Here is a 20,975-nt window from a genome sequence, read left to right as displayed (position 1 = left end):
ATAAGTTTTGCAGTACTTTGATATTAAAGCAGGATATAAACTTGTTAAGAGTTTCATTAAGCTCCTTTTCTAGAGCAAACATGGATTAATGTTACAGCAGTCAAGCAATAACCATTCTTATTAGGGCCAGCTTCAGATTATAAAATGAATGCACCTCCATCCATTCAGTGGCATTACATCAGTTTACATCAGCAGATGATCCATCACAGAACTATTGCAGTGATCTCAAAGTAGACTCTTCTAAATTTATTTTATTATTACAAACTGAAAAACTGAGACTACCAATGTGTGAATTTGTATTCTGTTCTAAAAACGTTTTACTGCACAAAGGGGAACAACTAGATAGGTAAAGATGGAGCTTGTCAGATGGAGCCTATAAAAATTCATAGACTTTGGTGAGATAGTAATTGGAACTGCTGTTGTAGTTGCAAAGTAATAGTTTTGCTGTGCATCCACCCTACCCAGTACACAGCCCAAATAACGATCTTTAGTGAAGGAAATTCTGTGGGTGAGAGGTAGAAGTCATCCATTTCCAGGCATGTCAGGGGGGCTTCAGCATGGGCCCTCTGCAGCCATTTTACCAGCCTGTTTCTTGGAATCACAGTCTTCCTCCTGCTCAAAACAAACTTTGCAACTTGCATTCAACACACTGTTAACTTTACCTGGTCACAAAGGCCATGCTGTATTCAGCCTATTGCAGGAGCAAGGGCTGTCTTCAAGATCGTTGTTCTGCAAGTCACATAAGGCAACTAATGCTTGGATTCATCCGCATGGGACCCCTTCTTTGCTACCGTTTTACTTCTGTTCTCCCACCAAGGGGTACCGAGACTTTCAACCGGCATTCAAATTCAATATGCCCAAATTGCCCCATGAGACAGTTATTCAAGTGACTTCTTTTTCTCTGCCTTGAACTAAAACAATAACAAAAATGGCTTTTAAACCAGAGGATAAAATCACAGCAAGGTAATGTGTACGCCTGTAGGTTTTCAGGCAGAAGCTGGATTATTTTAGCAAGGAAAAAGAAACTGAGTACTATAAATGGAGATGTTTGACATATCCTCAGCAACAGAATAATTGTGGGGCCAATCTAGAATTAATTGTGTGGAGTTTGAATTAAATGATCATTAATCCAACAATATTTTGTAAGTTGTGAATAAATTGCCAGAGGAAATAATTTCATTCCAATACGCTGTAGCACTTCAACATTGATTAACATTTTAATTAGTAAGAGCTGACTGAATGGGAAGATGTTTAACTTGTGGCACACATTTTCAATTTTGCTTTTTTTAGAGGAAGTAATTGTGTTGAATTGAAGAAAGAAACTGAAATTAAAATTCAGGCACTAACATCAGATCACAAATCTAAGGTAAGCAAACAGCCAATTTTAACACATGCAACATCTGAAATAGAGATTTTGAGACCCAAGTGGTAGTTAATTTTCTTGGAAGCATATGAATGATTTTTGGCAATAACAACATGTCAAAAAGAATAGGAGTAATTGAGTGTCTAAAAGTGTTTCTTCAAAAAATATTTAAAAAGCAACATCAATTTCCTGTCCTTTAACAATTATTGAAGAAAGCACCATATGCATGCCTCATGAGGCAAAACTGGTCATTTGAGTCCATTTGTGTCAGTTTTAGCTAAACAAAGAGGCAAAAAATAAGCTATGTGAAATCTGAGTATTCATTACATTCCCAGCATACATACATAAAAGTTTCTTTTTCATTTTCCATCTTTGTCACCATGGACAACACTTGCTAGTCTGTCTCTTAAAGAAGCAGGAGACCAGGTTGCTCTTGAGCCAAGTGCCACCTTCTTTCTTTCTTTTTTTTTTTTTTTTGTCCTCCAGGGATTAGTTACATTGTTTTCTCCAAGGTGCTGGAGAATAGAAGTGCTCAGAGGCCCAACCTCAGTTCGTTTGAAAAAGCTGTTTTCAAGTTGTGATTCATCATTCATGTTGAGCTGCATAGAGCTGCTTCCTCTGTAACTCTATACTATCACTATGCTCACTGACTGCATATTTTCTTTGAAAGTTTTACCTACCACTTGTTGACATGCTTTCAAGTTTCTAAAAGATATTCAAACTAGAAGGTGGCAGGTATACTGGAAGACACACCCATGTACAAAATGGTCTGAAGAAAGAAGTGTGCAGGAGACTGAACACAGTAAGTAAGCAGGAGTGTTAATGTAAAAGCTGAAACCCATGAAATGAATCAGATGAGCATAGAAAATACGAACAAAAGCAGCCACATCTTTGAGACTAGAGAATTAAGGTTATTTTCATCTTTTCTTCTCCTAATTTTATTCTTTGGTATTATTTCATGTGGAGAAGATCCTGGTCTTCTAAACAAGGATTGTTTCTTGTTGTTGCCTCTTCAGCCAAAGATTTAGGAGAACCACCAGGAAGAAAAAATCTGGTGTGTCTTTCTCATCTTCCTATCTCCTTCTCCTATGATAAGCCCAGAATTGTTTTCTTAATTAAAGCAGATTTGTTGACAACTTTAAAAAGATAATTCATTTATTTCTTAGAGAAAAAACTCTCTGAGGAGCACTAGGTCCCTATCATCCAGACGTGAGCTCCAAAACTCATTTTAAGTTATATTGTGTAGAAAATTCTTTGCTGTGATTTCAGCTTGTGTCATTGGCAGTCTGGAGTTAAGATATCTGATTTGTACACGAGGACCATCCAAGTGTTCATTAATCTTCCAGACCTGATAAATGTGACTCATGTTTCCCCTTTCCACAAATATATGCAATTTCTGAGCTCTGTTCCTTTTAAAATCCTGCTTTCAAAACAGTTTGTTTGAATTATAATCCATATCTGGAAAAAAGGTTGATGTTTTCCACTCCCATGTCAGGTTTTAGGATGACATTTTCCAAAGAGAGTTAAATCTAAGCTCCTTTGAAATGCCAAGCCTCTCTCTCTATGTTGGAAAATTTCTGAAGAATTCCTCTGTAAAATATCTACCTCTGTGGTTTGCTCTAGGTCAGTGATTTTCAATATCTTGCTTGCTGTGGTTCCATCAAAATTTTCCACATTATATACCAATTTTAGTATTCTCACAAATTTCTTTTGTTTCAATTACTCTGTGTGGGCCCTTGAATTATTCCCAGAGATTGTTCGCAGCGTTACAAGCAACAAGTTAGAAAACAGTGCCCAAGACCATAGGGAAATTATCTTTTATCATAGATGAACGTAGGTGCACTATTAGATGAAATTCTGAGATGCTGAATGCATTACACTGATATACTGGCAGTTTGATTAATTAACAGTTGTTCAGCATTTCTCAGTATTTGGCCCACTAATATGAAATTGGATGGTACCATAATTCAGCTTTAATTACAGCTCATGTCCTTCAATGTAGCTCTGTGTCAAAATGTGCATGCACACTTTTAGCACCAAAGTGCCTTTTCATCTACAAAAGTCTTCTTGTCATGAGGAAACGTCCAGCCCAATTTGGCATAAAATATTTAAATTAGATCTGAATGTCCCAATGTGTAGTTCACACAGTTACCATAGCAGATGCAAATTACGCTCCTGCATTAGAAAAGTAGGTCCCAGCATCACACAGGCAGAGGATGAAAAGAAGTAAAAAGAAAGATTACTTCAAAGATTATTCCTGCTTGAACTTAGTGACTAAACAAACATCTTGCATCTATCCTACGCAAAAGAAAGTTCCTTATCAAGATATTAATTAGTCTCTTAGGCACAGTGTAGGAACAGATGAAAGGACAGGATTACAAACACAGTTTGTAGAGCAGAGAAGACTGAAGTTAGCTAATGGTTATTTTTTTTTATCTTTTTGGTAAGCAATACTACCTTAATAGTGGAAAGTAGGACAAGAACGCAGCCCAATTGAAATAGTCATTTTAACCGCAATGCTAATAAATTGGAAGAAAGCAAGGAAGTATATTGAATTTATTAAATCTAAACTTTGAAGTGTATCACAGACCTGTAGCAAAATTGGATTCCAGATGATTTAATAGCCTTGAGTTCTAAGGTCATCTGAATCTGAGTCAAATTGAGTATTTCAAATTTTGTAACTGTTGTTTGGCAAATCCCTTGCATCCTACTCATCAAGTTATATCTTGCCTTTCCTGAAATAAGACTTCTAGCTTGCAGGATATTTAAAAAAAAAAAAAAAGAAAGAAAGAAATCTTCCTTTTCTTTCCCACCCCAAGAGAAAAACTCGTCTTACAAGGAGCCATACCTGCCACTTAGATTACATGCTGATTTTGAAATTAGTAGCACATAGTAGCATTTCTGTCCATGAACAGAAGCAATTTTCTATTCTTATTACCTGTATTTTCAGATTAAATGCTTAAGAGTACTGCCATGCTTAAGTCTCCTTGGGGTTTTCTTCTTTGCTATCAGTGTATCTGAAATGCAGGATTTCTGCCTTCGAGTTCTTCTGTAGTGTATATATCAACCATTTTAAAACTGTGATCACATTAAACATTTGTAATGGGCACTTGATTCTTTCCTTCTCTGTATTTATTTGGGCTTTGTAGAAGCTCTTTGCACTTGAAAGTCACAGAATATTTGCTTTCACCAAGGTATCCACTATTTATGCATTTATATGTTTCATTGTTTTATTGAGTCACAATTCTTTTTTATGCGAAGTTTGCTTGCTTTTCCTGTACAAGGTGAAGACACTTTAAATAAAAGCAAACTCTTTTATTTACTTGGACGCATGCCTGTCCTTCTAGGTCCATGTAGAACAGCCTTACTGTGACTAGGAATCAGATCTCATATGTTAATATCCGCTGCACTTTCTGGGAATTTAAAGTAGTCTGAAACCCAGTCCCAAGTGACTGACTGTATGGAAGAGTTGCACAGCAGCAAGTGAGGGAGAAGATTACCCGGACAGCTCTCTCACAGCGCCTGCTACAGTTTTATTGACCTTTGAAAGGGGACAGAGGCTAGTCAGGGTATTCTCTATGGGAAGGTAATTTGAATCACAAATCTTTGTAGCAAACCATGTGTTGGCTCCTGTGCCAAGGTATATGGTACATGATTTGCTGCTGGCTCTGTCTGCATCGTGGGTCTCATAATTACATTATTCTTTTCTAAACATTAATACTTTTTAACGTTGTGACAATAGAAGTTTTCTGAGTGCATGGTCCGTTTTCTGCTGTGGTCCCAATTACACTCACTCACTAAGGACTTTGGATCTACCTGAATCTTTTTTCTCCAAATCATGGATGAAGCTGAATCCATCTGGAGACTCATGCTGAAAGTAAATCAAAAAAAAAAAAATAATGGATTTTCCCAAAAACTTCATCAATGGCTAACTTTTAGCTCCACTGAAGTAGACTCCAGGTCTCCCTGGGGGTAAGCCAAATGATCAGTATTGAGAGGAAATTCATAACCAAAGTGTCTAGTTGCATGAGGCCCTATAAATATTACAGGGACATCTCCAGAGAGTGTTTAATCTGTAGGTGTGATGAATCCTGCTGTGAATCTGTCCCACTTTCCTCATCACCATTACAAGGAGCTTAGACTAAACTTGGTCCTAACCTAAGTGCCATAGTAAGTGCTAGAGGTGAGTTGGAGTGCCTGCACCTTAACCTTTCAGAAACTCCATCTGAAAAATAAGTGCTTTTTCCTTACCAACTTCCAAGCATTTGTTTTGACCCATTTTAAAACCAAATCTTTATGTTTTTCTGGCTCCAAAGGCAGTACCGCCTTAGGAACTTCTTATTAAAGCTATTACTCCCACTAACAGCTCCACATCCTTCAGTGCTCGTATCACTTCACAGGTTCTGTTTTAGTAGTATGCTTACCCACATGCACAAAATTAAGTATGACTCGTTTCTCTGGAGGCACATTCACACTTAAATATCCTGTTGAATTAAGCCTATTTTGGTCTTACCAATGTCCTCCCTCAAAGTGCTTTTTTTTTTTTTTATGACAGCTGCAGAAAATTACAGGTAGCTCACCTGCAGCTGCTTCTGCTTCACATCCTATCTGTTTTGATATGAAACACTTGTTTAACTGTAGTTAAATGCAGGTCTGTTTTTCGTGTAGTGGTAGTCACCCAGATCTGTTAGAAAATTACTTGCTTTTTTTTTTTTTATTATGAATCCAGCTTTATTACACGTCCTTTGTGTAGGGTGGCCTTCAGATGAGCCTCTCCAGGGCAGAATGGGGACTGGGTCCTTTCAAGCCCCCTCTTCTTTCACCATCACCAGTGTGTGTAGGAAAATCAGCTCTGCATTATGCAGAGCTTCTGTGGGCCCACACTTGAAATACTGGCATCACTCACTTTTTGAGCAAGATGGTGGCAATTTTTGATTCGAAGAGTAATGTTTAGCTTTCATAGAAGGTGACCCAAATGCGATTAGTTACCATAGCAGCACTTGAAATGAGTACCTGAAAATAGGTTTATTTTTTTGTGATGCACATTTTGTATACCATTTATGGAAAAGTGAGATAGCTTGTCAAAATACCCAAAGCTGATTATTAAAGGATAATAAAATATATCTTTCTATTAGCTTCTTTTCTAAATCATTGAGTGTAATATACTATTATAATAACAACTCTAGTGATTTAGACTTCTTCAAATTGTGTCTTGGGAACTTTCCAAAACTTTAATCTCTTTTTTCTTGTGAGTCTTGGGAGATAAGCAAAAGAAGAATGCTTGTCAGATTCCCTGCTGACTTAATGAATATAAAACAAAAATATGTAACCTATCCTAAGATACAGGTTGTATTAAATACAGGATGTCTCTGTAAACTAACTGTTTTTAAAGTTGTCTCACAAAATCGAAGACTGTATTTAAGCCCTCAGAGAAGTCCCGCTCACTAGGTTTTTCCATTGTTACTTTCAATATTCTTAATATCTTTTTTTCCTTGCAACCAGGAATATGGAAGCATTTTATAATGAACTTGGTGTTAGAGGAGGTTTTAAAATAATGTTAGTACAGTCAAAAGCATAAATGCAGTCAATTCATTCAGGGCACTTTAGGTGTTAGGGGTGGCTTTATATTTGCTTTTATAACACCCTGTACTGTCCTCAGTGGCTTCATTACTCTGAAGCAATTTCACTTGTGTAACTTTGTTTTCACAGCTTAGCTGCATTCTTTATAATCTTTTTTTTTATGATTGTCTCTACATCATCTTCAGCAGCAGTAATAGTTGGTCTTATAGCCCGAGAACCACTGGCAAAGTTGCTGTTCCTTCTCTACAGGTCAAAGAGATTGTGGCACAGCACACTAAAGAGTGGTCCGAGATGATCAATACACACAGTGCTGAAGAGCAAGAAATCCGTGATTTACACTTGAACCAACAGTGTGAACTACTGAAGAAACTGCTGATTAATGCTCATGAACAACAAACCCAGCAGCTAAAATTTTCACATGACAGGTGAGCAGGGCAGTGCTACTTGATGACGAGGGCTTGGCTTGTGTCTGTTTTGTAGAATGCTCTAGTTTCTTGCGCTGATAGCTCCTGTACTGCTGTCAAAGGTACTGGACTGCATGCATGGTAGAAGTGAATTAAGTTATCAGGCAAGGAATAGAGAGGTGCAGGAATGGGCTTCTTGGCAGGTTTAGGTTGCAGGAACTTCATTAAAGGCAGAGGATGCGATGAAGTGGTGGTAGTTCACATCAGCTGTGGATGTGTCTGGACTTTACCCAGAAAAACTGAGAAAGATCAAGTATGGAAATGTTCTTTAAATTGCTAGCACTTGTGGGTACGTGTTTTTATAACGTTGTTGATTATAAGAAAGATCCACAAAACGTAAGATCATAAAAAGAACAGATAATGAGGTAAGCTATGTTAGACTAATATCTTCATACAATATACTGCCATAATCACTGGGAACGCAGAAGATACTGCATGACACTACTGTCACATTCCTTGTATGATTAACTGTCCTGCACATTTGAAGTTTGAAGAAATTAAATACAAATAGTATCCAGACTGTTAAAAAATAGAAATAAGGAGAGGAATCATTTTCCCCTGCTATGATCTATTATGTGAAGCAGCCTTAAAAGCACATGAATGCAATATGTGTGTTTACATATATACATATTCATATGTAATTGTCTACAGCATCTTTCACATCAAAACCATAGGGAAAAAGGAATAAATAAATCACATTTAACGAAGGAATTTAAATTATTTTTTTAAAAAATTCTGAGTGAAAAAAGCAGCTTATCTTTGCATCAGAGAACACATGCTGGGACCTGCAAGTTTTCCATCCAACAGAGAATTGTCCCAGCAAAAGGCTTTTAGTGAGCTCATCTTTATGTTAATCTCTGTGTTAACCCATGTATTCAAGCTGTCGTTCAATACATACCCCATCAAAACTAAAGTCAGAAAATTGTTAAATTATAATACAAATGCTTTGTTCAAAAGACACTAGCCAGAGGAAGGTGCAGTCCTTAGTATTGTGTCTCTGAATCATACTGGGCTGCATCATCCAGCCCAGAGAAATCATATCTCTTTGGTTTTGAGAGTCCTGTTTTCTGTCCTGTTTGAAATTCACTCCAGCACTTAGAAGGTATTCTACTGATGTATACCCTGCTTGTGGAACAGGATAGTTTTGTCCTCATCTTTTTGAAATTAAGTTTTAGTTAGTTTTCCATATGTGCTCTCTTGGGTTTAGAATTTCTGCATCTCTGTGTTGGCCCTGTATAATTTATTGTAAATGGTTCATATATTCTTATTAATGGATTTTTCTCTCTTATTAACAATCACTTATGTGTAAGTCCACATATTGTTCTATTTTTAGAGCTCCTAAGAACCAGACCTCAAAATCTACATCCTGGTAAATGCTGAGAACTTTTTCTTCTCAGCTGTCCCAGGAGTAACAACCTTCAAAATTTGTTTTGCTTTATTCATGGCAATTAGTGTTTCTGCTTATTCAGGAGCTTGTATGTAATCCCCAAATGTGCAGACCGGGAACTTCCCTGTTTAAAACGAATGTAAGAGTGCGTCTACATCTATGAATATTTCAGAAGAATATGGAATGGGAAATTCGAAATGTGAATAATAATGCCCCCAAAGAAATTTTACACTTAATCATTTGTGAACTATTTCAGAGAATGTATTGTATGTGGGAACACATACACATTTATATGTATAGGTGCATATAATAACCAAGGGACAGCTCAGGTAACCATAGGAAAAGAGGGATCTATCTGAGAGCAGCGTGGGAGGTGAACCATACTCTCAGCATGCTGTTCTTGCTGCTTCCCTTCTCTGTGAGCTGAAGTAATCAGTTAGCTATCACAACAGAGGACACAAAGCTGGTAGAAAAGATCAGTAATCTAAAATGATAGTTATCTGCTGCAGGGTAGATTGTTTCCCTTCATGTGCAGTGGGAAAAGCAATTACAGTTTATGCTTTGAGCTCGTTTAAAAACAAAGCAGAAGACAGCAAATACTACTAAAAATCTGAAGCTTATTGAACTCTAGGGATGCCATCCCCCCTACCTACCATGAATGGGTTAGCTTTACTGACTGTGATGTAGTGAGCTTGCAGCATTTCAGAAATTTGAGGACTTGAAGCTCATATCTGCAAGCATTTTGTATTTAAATAACATGAGAGAGAAAGGAAAATTGTTTCCTTTTTTTTCCTTTTTTTTTTTTTGTAATACAAAGGAGTTTTCTAGATACTCAAACAAGACTGGTGATATAACATTAATGCACTTTAATGTAATCTAAATATATGTATAAATTCCCAGGATAGATTCGCGTGTTTAAACTCAGGTATCCTTTCAGAAGACATTTGTACAAATTTCAGAGTTACAATCAGTATGATACAGTAGGAAACCACAGTTAAATTTTGTAGTCGCATGTGGTGTTTTTTCAGAATCCCTTTTTCCTTTGCCATCCCGGCTTATCTACTTTTTGCAGTTAACTTGTGCTATAGGTATACCCATCACCTCTGAGCAGGAGGGAGTTCTTTAATTGTGGCATATGGGCTGAACTTCGGGATTTCACGTGAAGCCCCACGTCAGGCAGTTAGGCAGTGAACTGATGCTAGAACTTTGGCCTTGTCTTTGGGAAATGCTATTTTAGAAACAAGAAGTGGTCCCTACAAGTGCTTGTTGGTGATTTTAAAAGGACGATGAGATTTTTCATGTCTTCTATTAAAAATATCTTCTATTTCCTGCAAGTGGTGAAAACCAAAAACACCCGGGAAGACCATTAGCAGTGCAACTGAGAGCTAAATCATAGCTGCTAGAACAGAGAAACAGTTGCACATGGATAGGTGTCAGCTCTTCTAGCCATATCCATGGCCAAAGCCTCATTTTAAGTCATCAGTGATGCACAGTAGTCCTCTAATCCTCTTAACTGCTTTCACTCTGAAATTATATCTGATGCAAATAGATTAAGTCAGTATGAACACCCACACTTAACATTTTTCATATCCCAGTGCACAGGAATTTTAAAAAAAATTATTTCAATACTGCTCTTAAGGTAGTGTTCTTGAAAATTACTTTAAACTGAATATAGAAAATAAAAGCTTTTATTTGGAGAAGGGACAATTGGAATGAAATATGCTCTCTAAAGAACATTTTTTAGAGCTCTGTCTCATTTTTACTGCTTTTAAGTCTGTATTCAGGAAATGTTTCTTATGAATTCTTAGAGGAAAAAAGAGTGCTGCATTTTTTTTAAAAAGTTTCAATGTATGAAAAATGTAAGTTATGGAACAAAGTTTACTCATGCTACTTAATCATCAATGTCTTCTAGAGATTAAAGACTGCCTCAAAAATTGTGTCAACATTTCATTAAATTAAGCTCTCTGTTCTGTGCCACTCTTCTCCTGTGCATACTTAAAATTTGGGGTTAATAAGTACAATAATTAATCAGCGTTCTACTCTAAGATATGTCCAGAAAAAGAGACTGAGGCACTGCCTTGGCTTGCAACAGGTAACTTTTACATGCTTATGCACTGCTGGGGACTTCACAATTACTATTGCCAGTTATTCACTGTCTAATTTCCATATATAATTCCTGTTTAAATAAGCACTTAAGATCAGGAGCTGCCAGAGCTGGAATACTAAGCAGGCAGAAAGTAAGAGAAAGCCTTCAGGGAAGGCCTTTCTGGAGCTTGGCTGGCTTACCCAGACTGAGCCAAATTCTGTTCACTCACAGTTCATAAGCCGTTTCTGAAAGTCAGCATCTGTGCTGTTATTCCCAACAATGAATCATTAACTCCTGTTAAAGCTACACAGTTTCACAGAAAAGACTGCAGGGTTCTCTGGGCTAGAAGGAGAAAACAAGCACAGATTCGGCCATGGTCTAAAACATAGGGCTTTTTGCAGTCCCAAAGTAGAAGTCTTGAAAGGAAGGCTGTCAGCTCATACCACCCTAGGAAGTACTACTACTATTCATATTGCAGCCATATTCAGAGTGCAGGATATGTAATAGGTAAGTTGCATTTTCTACATAGCTGACAGTAGCTCATGTTCAGACAACTTTATAGTAGGGAGAAAAGACTATTTTCCACCCTTTAAAAACATTCAAAGTGTAAAATGCATAAAGCTTCTCTTTCCAATTATGTTCTCTAGGACAAATGAAGATTTCTGAATGCTTGCTCAAATTGTATAAAGTCTACCCAAAGGAAAGCAATTTTGTTAGTCTGGTCTTTCCTCTTCGCTAATACTTCAAGGACAAAATAAGCTACAATGCAGGAAACCAGGAAACCAACTTCATCAGCAATTGCATTTTGTATATTCATGATTTTATTTGATTTTGCTTAGGGAAAGCAAGGAGATGCGTGCCAACCAGGCTAAAATATCTATGGAGAACAGCAAAGCCATAAGCCAAGACAAATCTATCAAAAACAAAGCAGAAAGAGAGAGGTAAGTACCAGAGCTTCCTTTCTGAGAAGAGAAGAACATTATCAAAAGCTGGCAAGTGAACTCACAGATTAACTCTGTTAAAACCATGTTTTTATGTAGGGAAACAATGTCTAATGATTGTGCTGAATACTTTTAAATGACCATTTTAAGAAAGGTGTTACTTTTCTCGTGTTTATTCTTTTAATAAATGTGATGCCCTTCTCAGGGAAACAAAAATGTCCTGAACTTTAAACTTACTATCTGTGAGTGACTGGTGTAGGTCTAAGAGTTGTAATGACTGTACTTAGGAGTGCAGTATACTTTTTTGCACTTTTTTTTTTTTAAATTACATTAGGGTTGTTCTGAAAAGGGAGTCTGAGGTTTGGTGCTAGGTGGACTTAGAATAACTTAAGAGGCAGCATCACTAAAAACACAGGAGGTGGTGCCAGTGAATGCTTTTCTCCATCTTCTACTGATAACACAGAAGAGAGATGGAACAGAAGACAGGAGTGCTAAAAGCGATGATAATAAATGGAGAGGGTGATGAAAGATAGGAGTGAAGAAGCTGGAGGTGTACTGTTGAACAGCAAGTGTATTGCCTCTGGTCCTGAACAGAACCACAGCTCTCTCTGTTATTATGTGCTGGTATTAGGAACCTGGCCAGTATCTAAGCTCAGCAAACCAAGGGCACAACTACACTTCTAAATGTGGGTTATTCAAAGCATGTTTGGGGATGACAGCCACAATTGACATGAGAGACTTGCCAGTACCAGCTACCGAGACTTTTTTGGAAGATTGATTTGCATTATATCTATTTTAAGTTTCTTCTTTAAGTTTCCAAATAAGTAGATAGAAGCAGAATGTACATGATGATGTCTCATAAGCCTTCAAGGTTTCCCCTTCACTTTGGGCTTGCCATCTGGCTCATTCTTTCCTCTTTACTTTTTCTCCTTGATACTGGGCTGTGTTGGCCAAAAGGCTTGAACCTGTTCCTACTAAATTAAGCCTCTTAAGTGTTACAAATTCCTAGCTCATCAGAAAGATGAGTTGTCAGAGGCCTTTGTAACTGTATGCTTAGTTTATGTAAGACTTCCAGTAACAACTTGAAAATAAATCTCTTCAAATATTTGAATGCAGTCTGAATGCAGTTCCACTTTTCAGGCTTTGAGGTTAGTCTGATTCAGTTCTTTGAACTATTTCTGGTATATTTCATGACATGAATCCTAAGAAGAGAGGCTTATGATTGTGTCTCTTACGTTAGTATTGTATATTTATCTTTGTATAAATAATACCTTTAAGAACCTTAAAGCATTGGTAAACCATAACTTTACATATGATGATCGGATGTTTTTTCCATTGCCACTGCTAGAGATGTAGCACTCTGTAATCAATTTAGTTTGATGAATGGAGAGTGAAATGAAGAATACACAGATGAATTAAACAGTTTTTTAAGTTCTGTTCACCACTCCTGAGTAAGGCAAAAAGTCAAAACTTCATTGGAAACAATTAAGTGTAATAACTAGAGGACTGTTCAGCTTGCCATTAGTGCCATATGTGACAAATAATCAAAAATTAAAATACAATTTACAAGTTTGTGGTTCTCTCTGCTGGTACCTTTGAGTTTCTTTTTTTTTTTCCTAACAAGTCTTCATGGACAATGTTTGTATTTCTTTAGACGAGTCAGAGAACTGAACAGCAGCAACACAAAAAAGTTCCTCGAAGAGAGAAAAAGGGTAACTATAACCTTGACTATTTCTGGATATTCATTTTCATTTCTGTGTTGAGAATACAGCCCTAGTAAAAAAATAAATAAAAATGAATGATTGTCCTTGCTTTGTTCCACATGCTTGTAGTATAAAGATCTAACATCTATATAAGAGGAAACTTTCAAACAACAAAGTTAAGGTTGATGTGTCTCTGTTAGACTTCTATGTAGTATATATATTATATGCAATATGTATAAATATATTATTTTTATATTAATAGCTCTTCTTAAGACTCTGTGATACAAGGGCCTCCTGTGATGTTTTGTACTATCCAAAGGAGGCAACACAGTATATATATATATTTCAATTAAGTTTTTGTTTTGTGTTTCAATAATGCATTATATTTCTCTCCCAATATTTTCTCTCGCTTACAGCTTGCAATGAAGCAGTCAAAAGAAATGGATCAGTTGAAAAAAGTTCAACTTGAGCATTTAGAAGTCTTAGAGAAGCAGAATGAGCAGGTATTTTTTAAAAATGCTTAAAATAAAAGCAGACTAGTAAGAATGGTAACCAGAATCAGGCTGAACAGAATGCTTCTAAATATAAATCATTACCAAACTGGGGAAAATGACCTTGGTCATGGTCACTCAAGTACTTGGGAGAGTTAAAATGAATGATGTAGAACTCGGTTTGTTTCAGATGTGAAAGCTTAACTGTTTAGTCAGTCTGTCCTTTTAGCAGCTCAGCCACTTTGGTAATCATTAGCTAGATATGACAGTAATAAAAAGCCCAGCATACAAATTTTAATTACTCCACAAAACTACCTCAAGAAAATCTGTTTCTGTTGCTTTTGAACTTATATTTCTAGTGCTGACTGGGAAATAGAGGTAAAGCATGTGCACAGAGCATCTCTGAACTCCAAGAGCCACTTTAGTTTGGACTGAACAATAGAGGAGTATAGCAGCATGGGGAGTTTAATCTGTGCTAATACACCCTTTCCTAATTAAAATAACTTTTAGTTTCTGCTAGTTTATAATCACTATTTTTTTTTATTTGAAAAAGCTACTTGGCAAGGCAAGGAAAATTCTAATCTTAATTCTGGTAGAAGCAGTACTGTTTTGAGCAGTTCCCTTGCTGAAAGGTTGAGCCAGCAGAGCTGTAATATGCATGAACTTGCAGTAATGCACTTACACAAGCGTAAACTGCAAGGGGGATATACCCAGCAGTTCAGTAAGATGAGAGAGAAAGGATGTGTTTAATACCTGTTGCTTTCAAGGGTTATGCACTTAATTCTTTGCTATTAAATTTTCTGAACTTAAACTCTCTGGCAGACACTATACTATGAATTAAAGTAATCTTGCAGAGTGGGAGGGAAGAGTACGTCCAAATCAAGTGTTTCCAGTATCACAAGAGTCCCAAAAGCTGTGTGTGACTGGGTTAACTTCTGGGGTGATGACAGCAAGTAGGGTCACAGGCAGCTGCTACTACTGAACCCCGGCCACTGTGGCTCTGCCTTCTGATTGCTCCACCTTCCTTCTGGACAGCAAGCAAAACTTCCAGTCTGTCCCCTGCCAGGGTTTCTGTAGATGCCGTCTCTGACATACAACACGAATGAATCTATTGGTCATTCTGCTCCTGAGCAATAGCTGCACACAATCAAAAGGTGGGGTGGGAGGACACCTAGGGGAGGCAATTGGGGTACAGTGGACCTGTAGCATTAACTTTAGAGAACATCACAGAGAACTCTGTAAACTGAACTAGTTGACAAAAAATAGTGGGCTTGATCCAAAGACAGGTGTTATCAGTGGTGTCTTACTGCTGGTGGCTTCAGAGGGCCTTAGATCCAGCGTTTAAACACATAAGGACAAGAGAGAATGATTACAGTTGTACTTTCAACCACAATGTGGCAAACACGTCATGTATAAGGGAGATAGGCTGCTGGGAAATAATTGTGGGTCGTTAAAGGAGTCACCTCTTTCAGCAGTTAGATTCTTCCCTCACCTGGGGTTACAGCCTCCACTGCTGAGAGGCAATAACAGCCTACATGAGCTTGCTCATACTCCATTACAGTGCAGGTCAGCCCACATCATCAGTGATGAAACAGAGGAAAATCATTCAGGTTCTGTCAGGTTATCACTTTGTGGGGGCATGTGGAGGCCTCCACCATGGGCAGTCCTTAACAGCTTTTTAACCCACTTGATTTAATCCATCAGAAAATATACTTCCACACGTGCTGTCCTGACCACTTCCTTTCAGTCCCTAAAGTGCACCAATGCAAACCCAAGGTCTGGTTTCGTTGCTATATGCGTTGATGTGTGAAAGCTAATTGGATCAAAATAAAGGTGGTATTTGTTTAATGCACATTTCAAAATGTGGTTGTTTTTTTTTCTGATCAAATGGGTGAAGAAACTTTTCATACAAATATAGAATGTAAAAAGTAGAAATATGGGTGGAAACAGCCTTCAATACAAGCTGTTATAATTTAAATTTTTGTTTTATGTATGTTTTCCTTGCATTAATTTTTTAGTCTCACTTCAGTTTTCATTCATTTAATTTGTTTCTCCTTGTATTACTCAATTTTGACATTATTATTTTTGTACAAACAGCTTTTGAAATCCTGTCATGCAGTGTCTCAAACACAAGGTAGGATGGACGTATAATAAGCAAACTCTTATTTCAGTGTGCTTTCCTTCTAAATTGAATCATTATCGTTGGAGCCTTCCTTGTAAATGCAACCACTGGGAAGTACCATTGACATAGTGAACACAATGTTAATCTTTTTTGCACACGAGTATTTGAGCCTAACAGTATTTTGTGCTTTAGCATCTCCAATTCAGATGCATATGTACAACAATGTAAATAGGAAATATTTAGAGATTAACTTGTATTGTACATTACCTGTTGTTACTGAAAGATACATTCAGAGTTCTAAACTGTCTGCAAAAAGTGTCTATTGATTGAAGAAAACTATTTTAGTGTTAACATACATATGCTTAACTGGTAATGCTGATAGACAACGAATATTCACATATATTAGTATGGTAATAAAATAAGAAATTCCACACTAAAAATAGCGAACTATAAAATAGATTGCTAGAAACAGCTTTTTAGTGTTTGAAGAAGAGGCTTCCAGCACTTCAAAATTCACTTTAAAATCCAGCGCATTACAAAGTATGGTAATTATACTGTGTGGCTGTGCTGCTGTAGCTTCCTAAATAATCATTACTCACAAGAAATCTCTATTAACCCTTGTCTTTCCAAGGGAAATAGTTGTATTAGACTTGAACATCCAGTTTTACAGTATTGCCTGACCTGAATTATCTTCTTGAATTGATAACATACTCACATATTGCACCACACTTTTGCAACATGTATTTACAGACATCTAATGAGGAAAAAAACATTCATTAGGCTAGGGGGGGGGAAAAAAAAAAAAGATTCTTCATTTAATATATATGGTTCTTAGCCTGTCTCAGATTTCACTAGAGAGCAAGCATCTTTTGCAAGCAGGGTCCATTAACTGCCACTAACTTCACGGATTCACTGTAGCTTTAGCACTGCCTTCCAGAAAGCTCGTCATATTGTGTTTGTGTGTGCACGTCAGAGTGCACTGTCTGAACTGGCCTCAGAGTAGCAAAAATGGGCACCGTGATCCTATGCTAATGTGTTCTTTGAAACCAGGTTATCTCTAAAATAATTCCGTACGCTATACACTGGCGTGCAGAATATTTATAGGACACTATGTGCCAGCAGTTAAGTCACAAGTCTAAAACGTAAAATGGATGAGTCACTAAAAAACAAACACAGAGTTTTATCTGGAATTGCACTTCACACACAGGCAAAATCCAGCCAACATTTCAGAAGAGGTTGTACATATTAATTTATTTATTATGTTTTCACATTTCCATGTTAAAATTATTTCTTCATTACTTTCAAGCTTTTAACTCATTTAAATGGAGAGCATTGATTAATTTTTAATCATATTTATGACAGTTTCTTTGCTATTATCATAATTACTTTTTTCCCCAAGATGATGATGATGATTGTGAAAGTACAGGGCTAGATTTTTCAAGAAGGCACGTATATCACATACGTACAAACCCACGTTTACCTTGCAAAACGGATAGCTGTGCATCTCATTACTTTAGATCTACATCTGCCCATGTTCACATATATGTCTTTGCATGTCCAGAATAGGTGACTACTTAAGCAGGAGTTTGTATATCAAATTTCCCTGTCAAAGCAACATTTACAACTTTCTGAGGAAGAGTTCACATAAATCAAGTTCAGTAACCATTCTTCCCTGCCTAGCAGATACAAAGGAGGTACACTGAAGAAGGATTAGTTTGGTTTTCCTCTTCCTAAACTTGTCCTAATCCCCAGAGGCTTGGTTGTAAAGATAGCTTGCCCTCTGGGTCAAGTTATTCAGAGTCCTTTGGGATATGGATTTAAATAACTTCACAGATTGAGAGTCGTCACAGAAAATGAAGAGATGGTGACTCCCAGTTCTTTCAAGCCACAGAGTTTCAACCAAAGTACAGTTTATAATCTGTAGCTGAGCCACAGGAGGAGTAAGCATGTACAAGTATGTATGTGTGATGGAGAGAAAGAGAATTTTAAAAGCTCCCTCTAAGCAGAGGGTTCCCAGGCCAGATAACATTTTTATACAGTGCTTTAACTATTCTTGCAAAGCCTGAGACATGCAGAGTTTATTGCAAGATCTGGCATAAATTCAGTGGTGTATTCTGCACAATGCAATTGGATGCAATTTCAGGTGGATTCAATGTGCGTAATCCCATGGAGGACATGTAGCAGTAGTCTAATCTTGAGGTGAAATAGTTCACATCTGTAATAATAAAAGACAAGAAAGATCTCCAGGCCAGATAAAGATTATTCAAAAAAAAAAAAAAAAGGCAAACTATGTAACATACTGCAAGAAAGATGTTACGCTGACAGATTTTCATCATTTGTTGTCTTTATGGAAAGAAATTGGTCCAGATCATAAATTAACTCTGAACTTTTCAGGAATTAAAAAGTATATTGCAGTACTCTCACAGCAGTGATTGACCATACATTCCCAAAGACATTTCTTATCAGGAGAAACAGTTGAACCAGCATCTGAATAGTTTTCTTCCCTAAAATTAGTGCTTTTGTATTTTACTGTGTGTTTCTTCAGAAATTCAACCCATGAATCTTGGAATAAAATCAAAAATATTTTCCTAGAATTTGTAGACATAAGAATTACAGCTGATTTTGAAAACATAATGACATGGTGGGAGGGGGGAGAGACATAGTGTTATTACACGTATCTTCAGTGTGTTTTGCCTGTATTTTACCCAGATGCTATCATATAAAATGTGCATCATTCTGAACACACGGTCTGATACAGTGCTTCATGTGGTTATTTTGGATTGCAGGCAAAGGAGATGCAGCAGATGGTGAAGCTGGAAGCAGAGATGGATCGCAGGCCAGCAACAGTGGTCTAAAGCCTCAACATGTAAATTGAAGCTGGAAAACACAGCATCCTTAAAATGAGAGCAAAATTCAAAATACTACTGCTGAGGTTGAAAAGTGGGCTTTTTCCTTGTTCCCCCCCCCCCCCCCCATATTTTTTTTTTTTTGATATATAGAAAATGTAGCTATGGACCACCAAGTCTTAAGGTTTTCATTGATTCTTTTTAACACTGAGCACTGAATTTCCTTTGTTGGATTTCCATAAGAATTTCTTTGGTTCAGGAAAACACTAATCAGAAGATGAAGACAGTTTTTAAATCCAGTCCTGTATTCCTTTATGTATCTCCACAGGCAGACTGCCTGTATCGATTACACAATCAGAGCCTTGAAACACAACAGATATTTTTATTATCTCAAATGGCAACAAAACCATAGTCAAGTCATGTTACCTACCATTTGTGTTCTCATGTGTGAGGTATTGTGTAGAAAGCCCATGCTGCCAAACCACAAAAAGTAACATGTCAGCTGCTCAGCACCTGCTGTCATTGAGCCCACTGAACTGGATTTTTTGCTAGGTAATAATATTGATCCCAATCAAGTTAGTAAGGAGTAGAATTGGGGCAATTTTTAATTTATATTTCAAAGAATTTTTCAGGCAGCAGACGGTAAACAGCTGAACATTGTGTATGTTTGAAAGTACAATATGTACAAAGTCATCTGTCAAATTCATCAACTGTAACAGTAACTTCACAGGATGTTTCTGCAGTACAATGATGTAATCCACAAGCGCCGTATCAACTCCATCATGTCTGAAAGAAGCCGATATCCTGTGAAAGTTACTGCAATGGTTAGCATGAGGGAAATACAGTGTATTTGTGCCAAACTTGCTCAGTGCTCTAAGGGATTATGTATTAGGCACTTTAAGAAAAGTTTACATCGTATATTGCTTGTACAGAAATTGCATTTTGATCCTGTTGCTGCAGATCCCAGATATTACAGTTCATTGTAACTTAAAGATTGTTTAAATGGCTTTTGGCAAAAAGTTTGTAACTGTGAAAATGTAAAAAGTATTTATACACTTCAGAATCACAACATTGTAGAAAAATTCACATACATGTTGCCACATGATAAAATTAGTAAACAGAAATGCTAAGAGTATGTTTGCATGTGATACAAATTCTAATAAGACTGTAATGCCTACTATATGACCACAGTCATTCTTTTAGCCAGTAAATACTGAATAAATAAATGGCACAGAATATTGTTTGATTAATTACAAAGACTTTTAGCATAACAAGGTCTCTCTCTATATGTGTGTATATTAATTACGTGGGCATTCTTGATACTTCAAGTAAAAGAAAAGTACATAACTAATTTAATTTTACACAAAAGTATTTATGCAGATTTTCAGAATTTCATATCAGGAATAACCTTTTTATGTCCATTAGATACAAAAACAATTTGCTAATGTGTTAATTTGCATGTTTCCAAAGCTTGCTGTAGTTATATTGCAAAACGATGCATGTAAGCATTCCGCTTGGAATTTGTCCATGCTGCCAATTCAAAGATGACTGCATGGAAAAATGGTAGTTTAGAACAAATCAGATTCCTGATTTCAATGTACTAAGCACCGATTACTTTGTTGTATATGCCTGTACAAATGAATTCTACATATTCCTATAAACAAAATAAATGAAAAGAGATAATTATGTTATTGTTGGTCCTGAGATGAAACTTTCAACTTCTCTAATAAAAAACTTAAAATTCAAAACCTGTAGTGACCATAGTGGATTGTAGGGTGTTGTTGTTATTGCCTATGATTTTTTAATAAGATGTATTTCCTGTAAGAATGTGCATAGTGTAAATATATTTATATCATAGCTTATTTATTCAAATGAGTCTTATTTCTTTCAAGTGGTTGAAGAATTGTGCAGTGTTGGTCTTTGCAGTACTACAGAACAGCCTGAGTACAGTGTAGCAGCACTACATTGAGAATCCAAGAACCCGAGTACAGT

The 20,975-nt window shown here is 36.8% G+C and overlaps 1 protein-coding gene across 16 annotated transcripts in view; it reads left to right on the top strand.

The window, feature by feature from the left end:
* The window catches only part of PLCB4 (phospholipase C beta 4), a 202,001-nt gene extending 181,252 nt beyond the window's left edge, over positions 1-20,749 (top strand). For 13 of the 16 annotated variants that reach the window (XM_048060780.2, XM_048060775.2, XM_048060785.2 and 10 more), the window contains 7 exons: positions 1,291-1,366; positions 7,193-7,368; positions 11,720-11,821; positions 13,476-13,533; positions 13,941-14,027; positions 16,113-16,149; positions 18,924-20,749. In XM_048060780.2, coding sequence (XP_047916737.1) covers positions 1,291-1,366; positions 7,193-7,368; positions 11,720-11,821; positions 13,476-13,533; positions 13,941-14,027; positions 16,113-16,149; positions 18,924-19,012 — 625 coding nt within the window. In that variant the 3' untranslated portion in view covers positions 19,013-20,749. Of the gene's footprint in view, positions 1-1,290; positions 1,367-7,192; positions 7,369-11,719; positions 11,822-13,475; positions 13,534-13,940; positions 14,028-16,112; positions 16,150-18,923 lie in introns of those variants that run through there. The other 3 variants (XM_013182091.3, XM_013182092.3, XR_010830808.1) reach the window with 2 other exon arrangements.
* The last annotated feature ends 226 nt before the right edge of the window (positions 20,750-20,975 follow it).

The sequence above is a fragment of the Anser cygnoides genome, chromosome 3 (assembly GCF_040182565.1).
Source record: "Anser cygnoides isolate HZ-2024a breed goose chromosome 3, Taihu_goose_T2T_genome, whole genome shotgun sequence".
NCBI lineage: Eukaryota > Metazoa > Chordata > Aves > Anseriformes > Anatidae > Anser > Anser cygnoides.
This window is presented reverse-complemented; position numbering and strand designations above follow the sequence as displayed.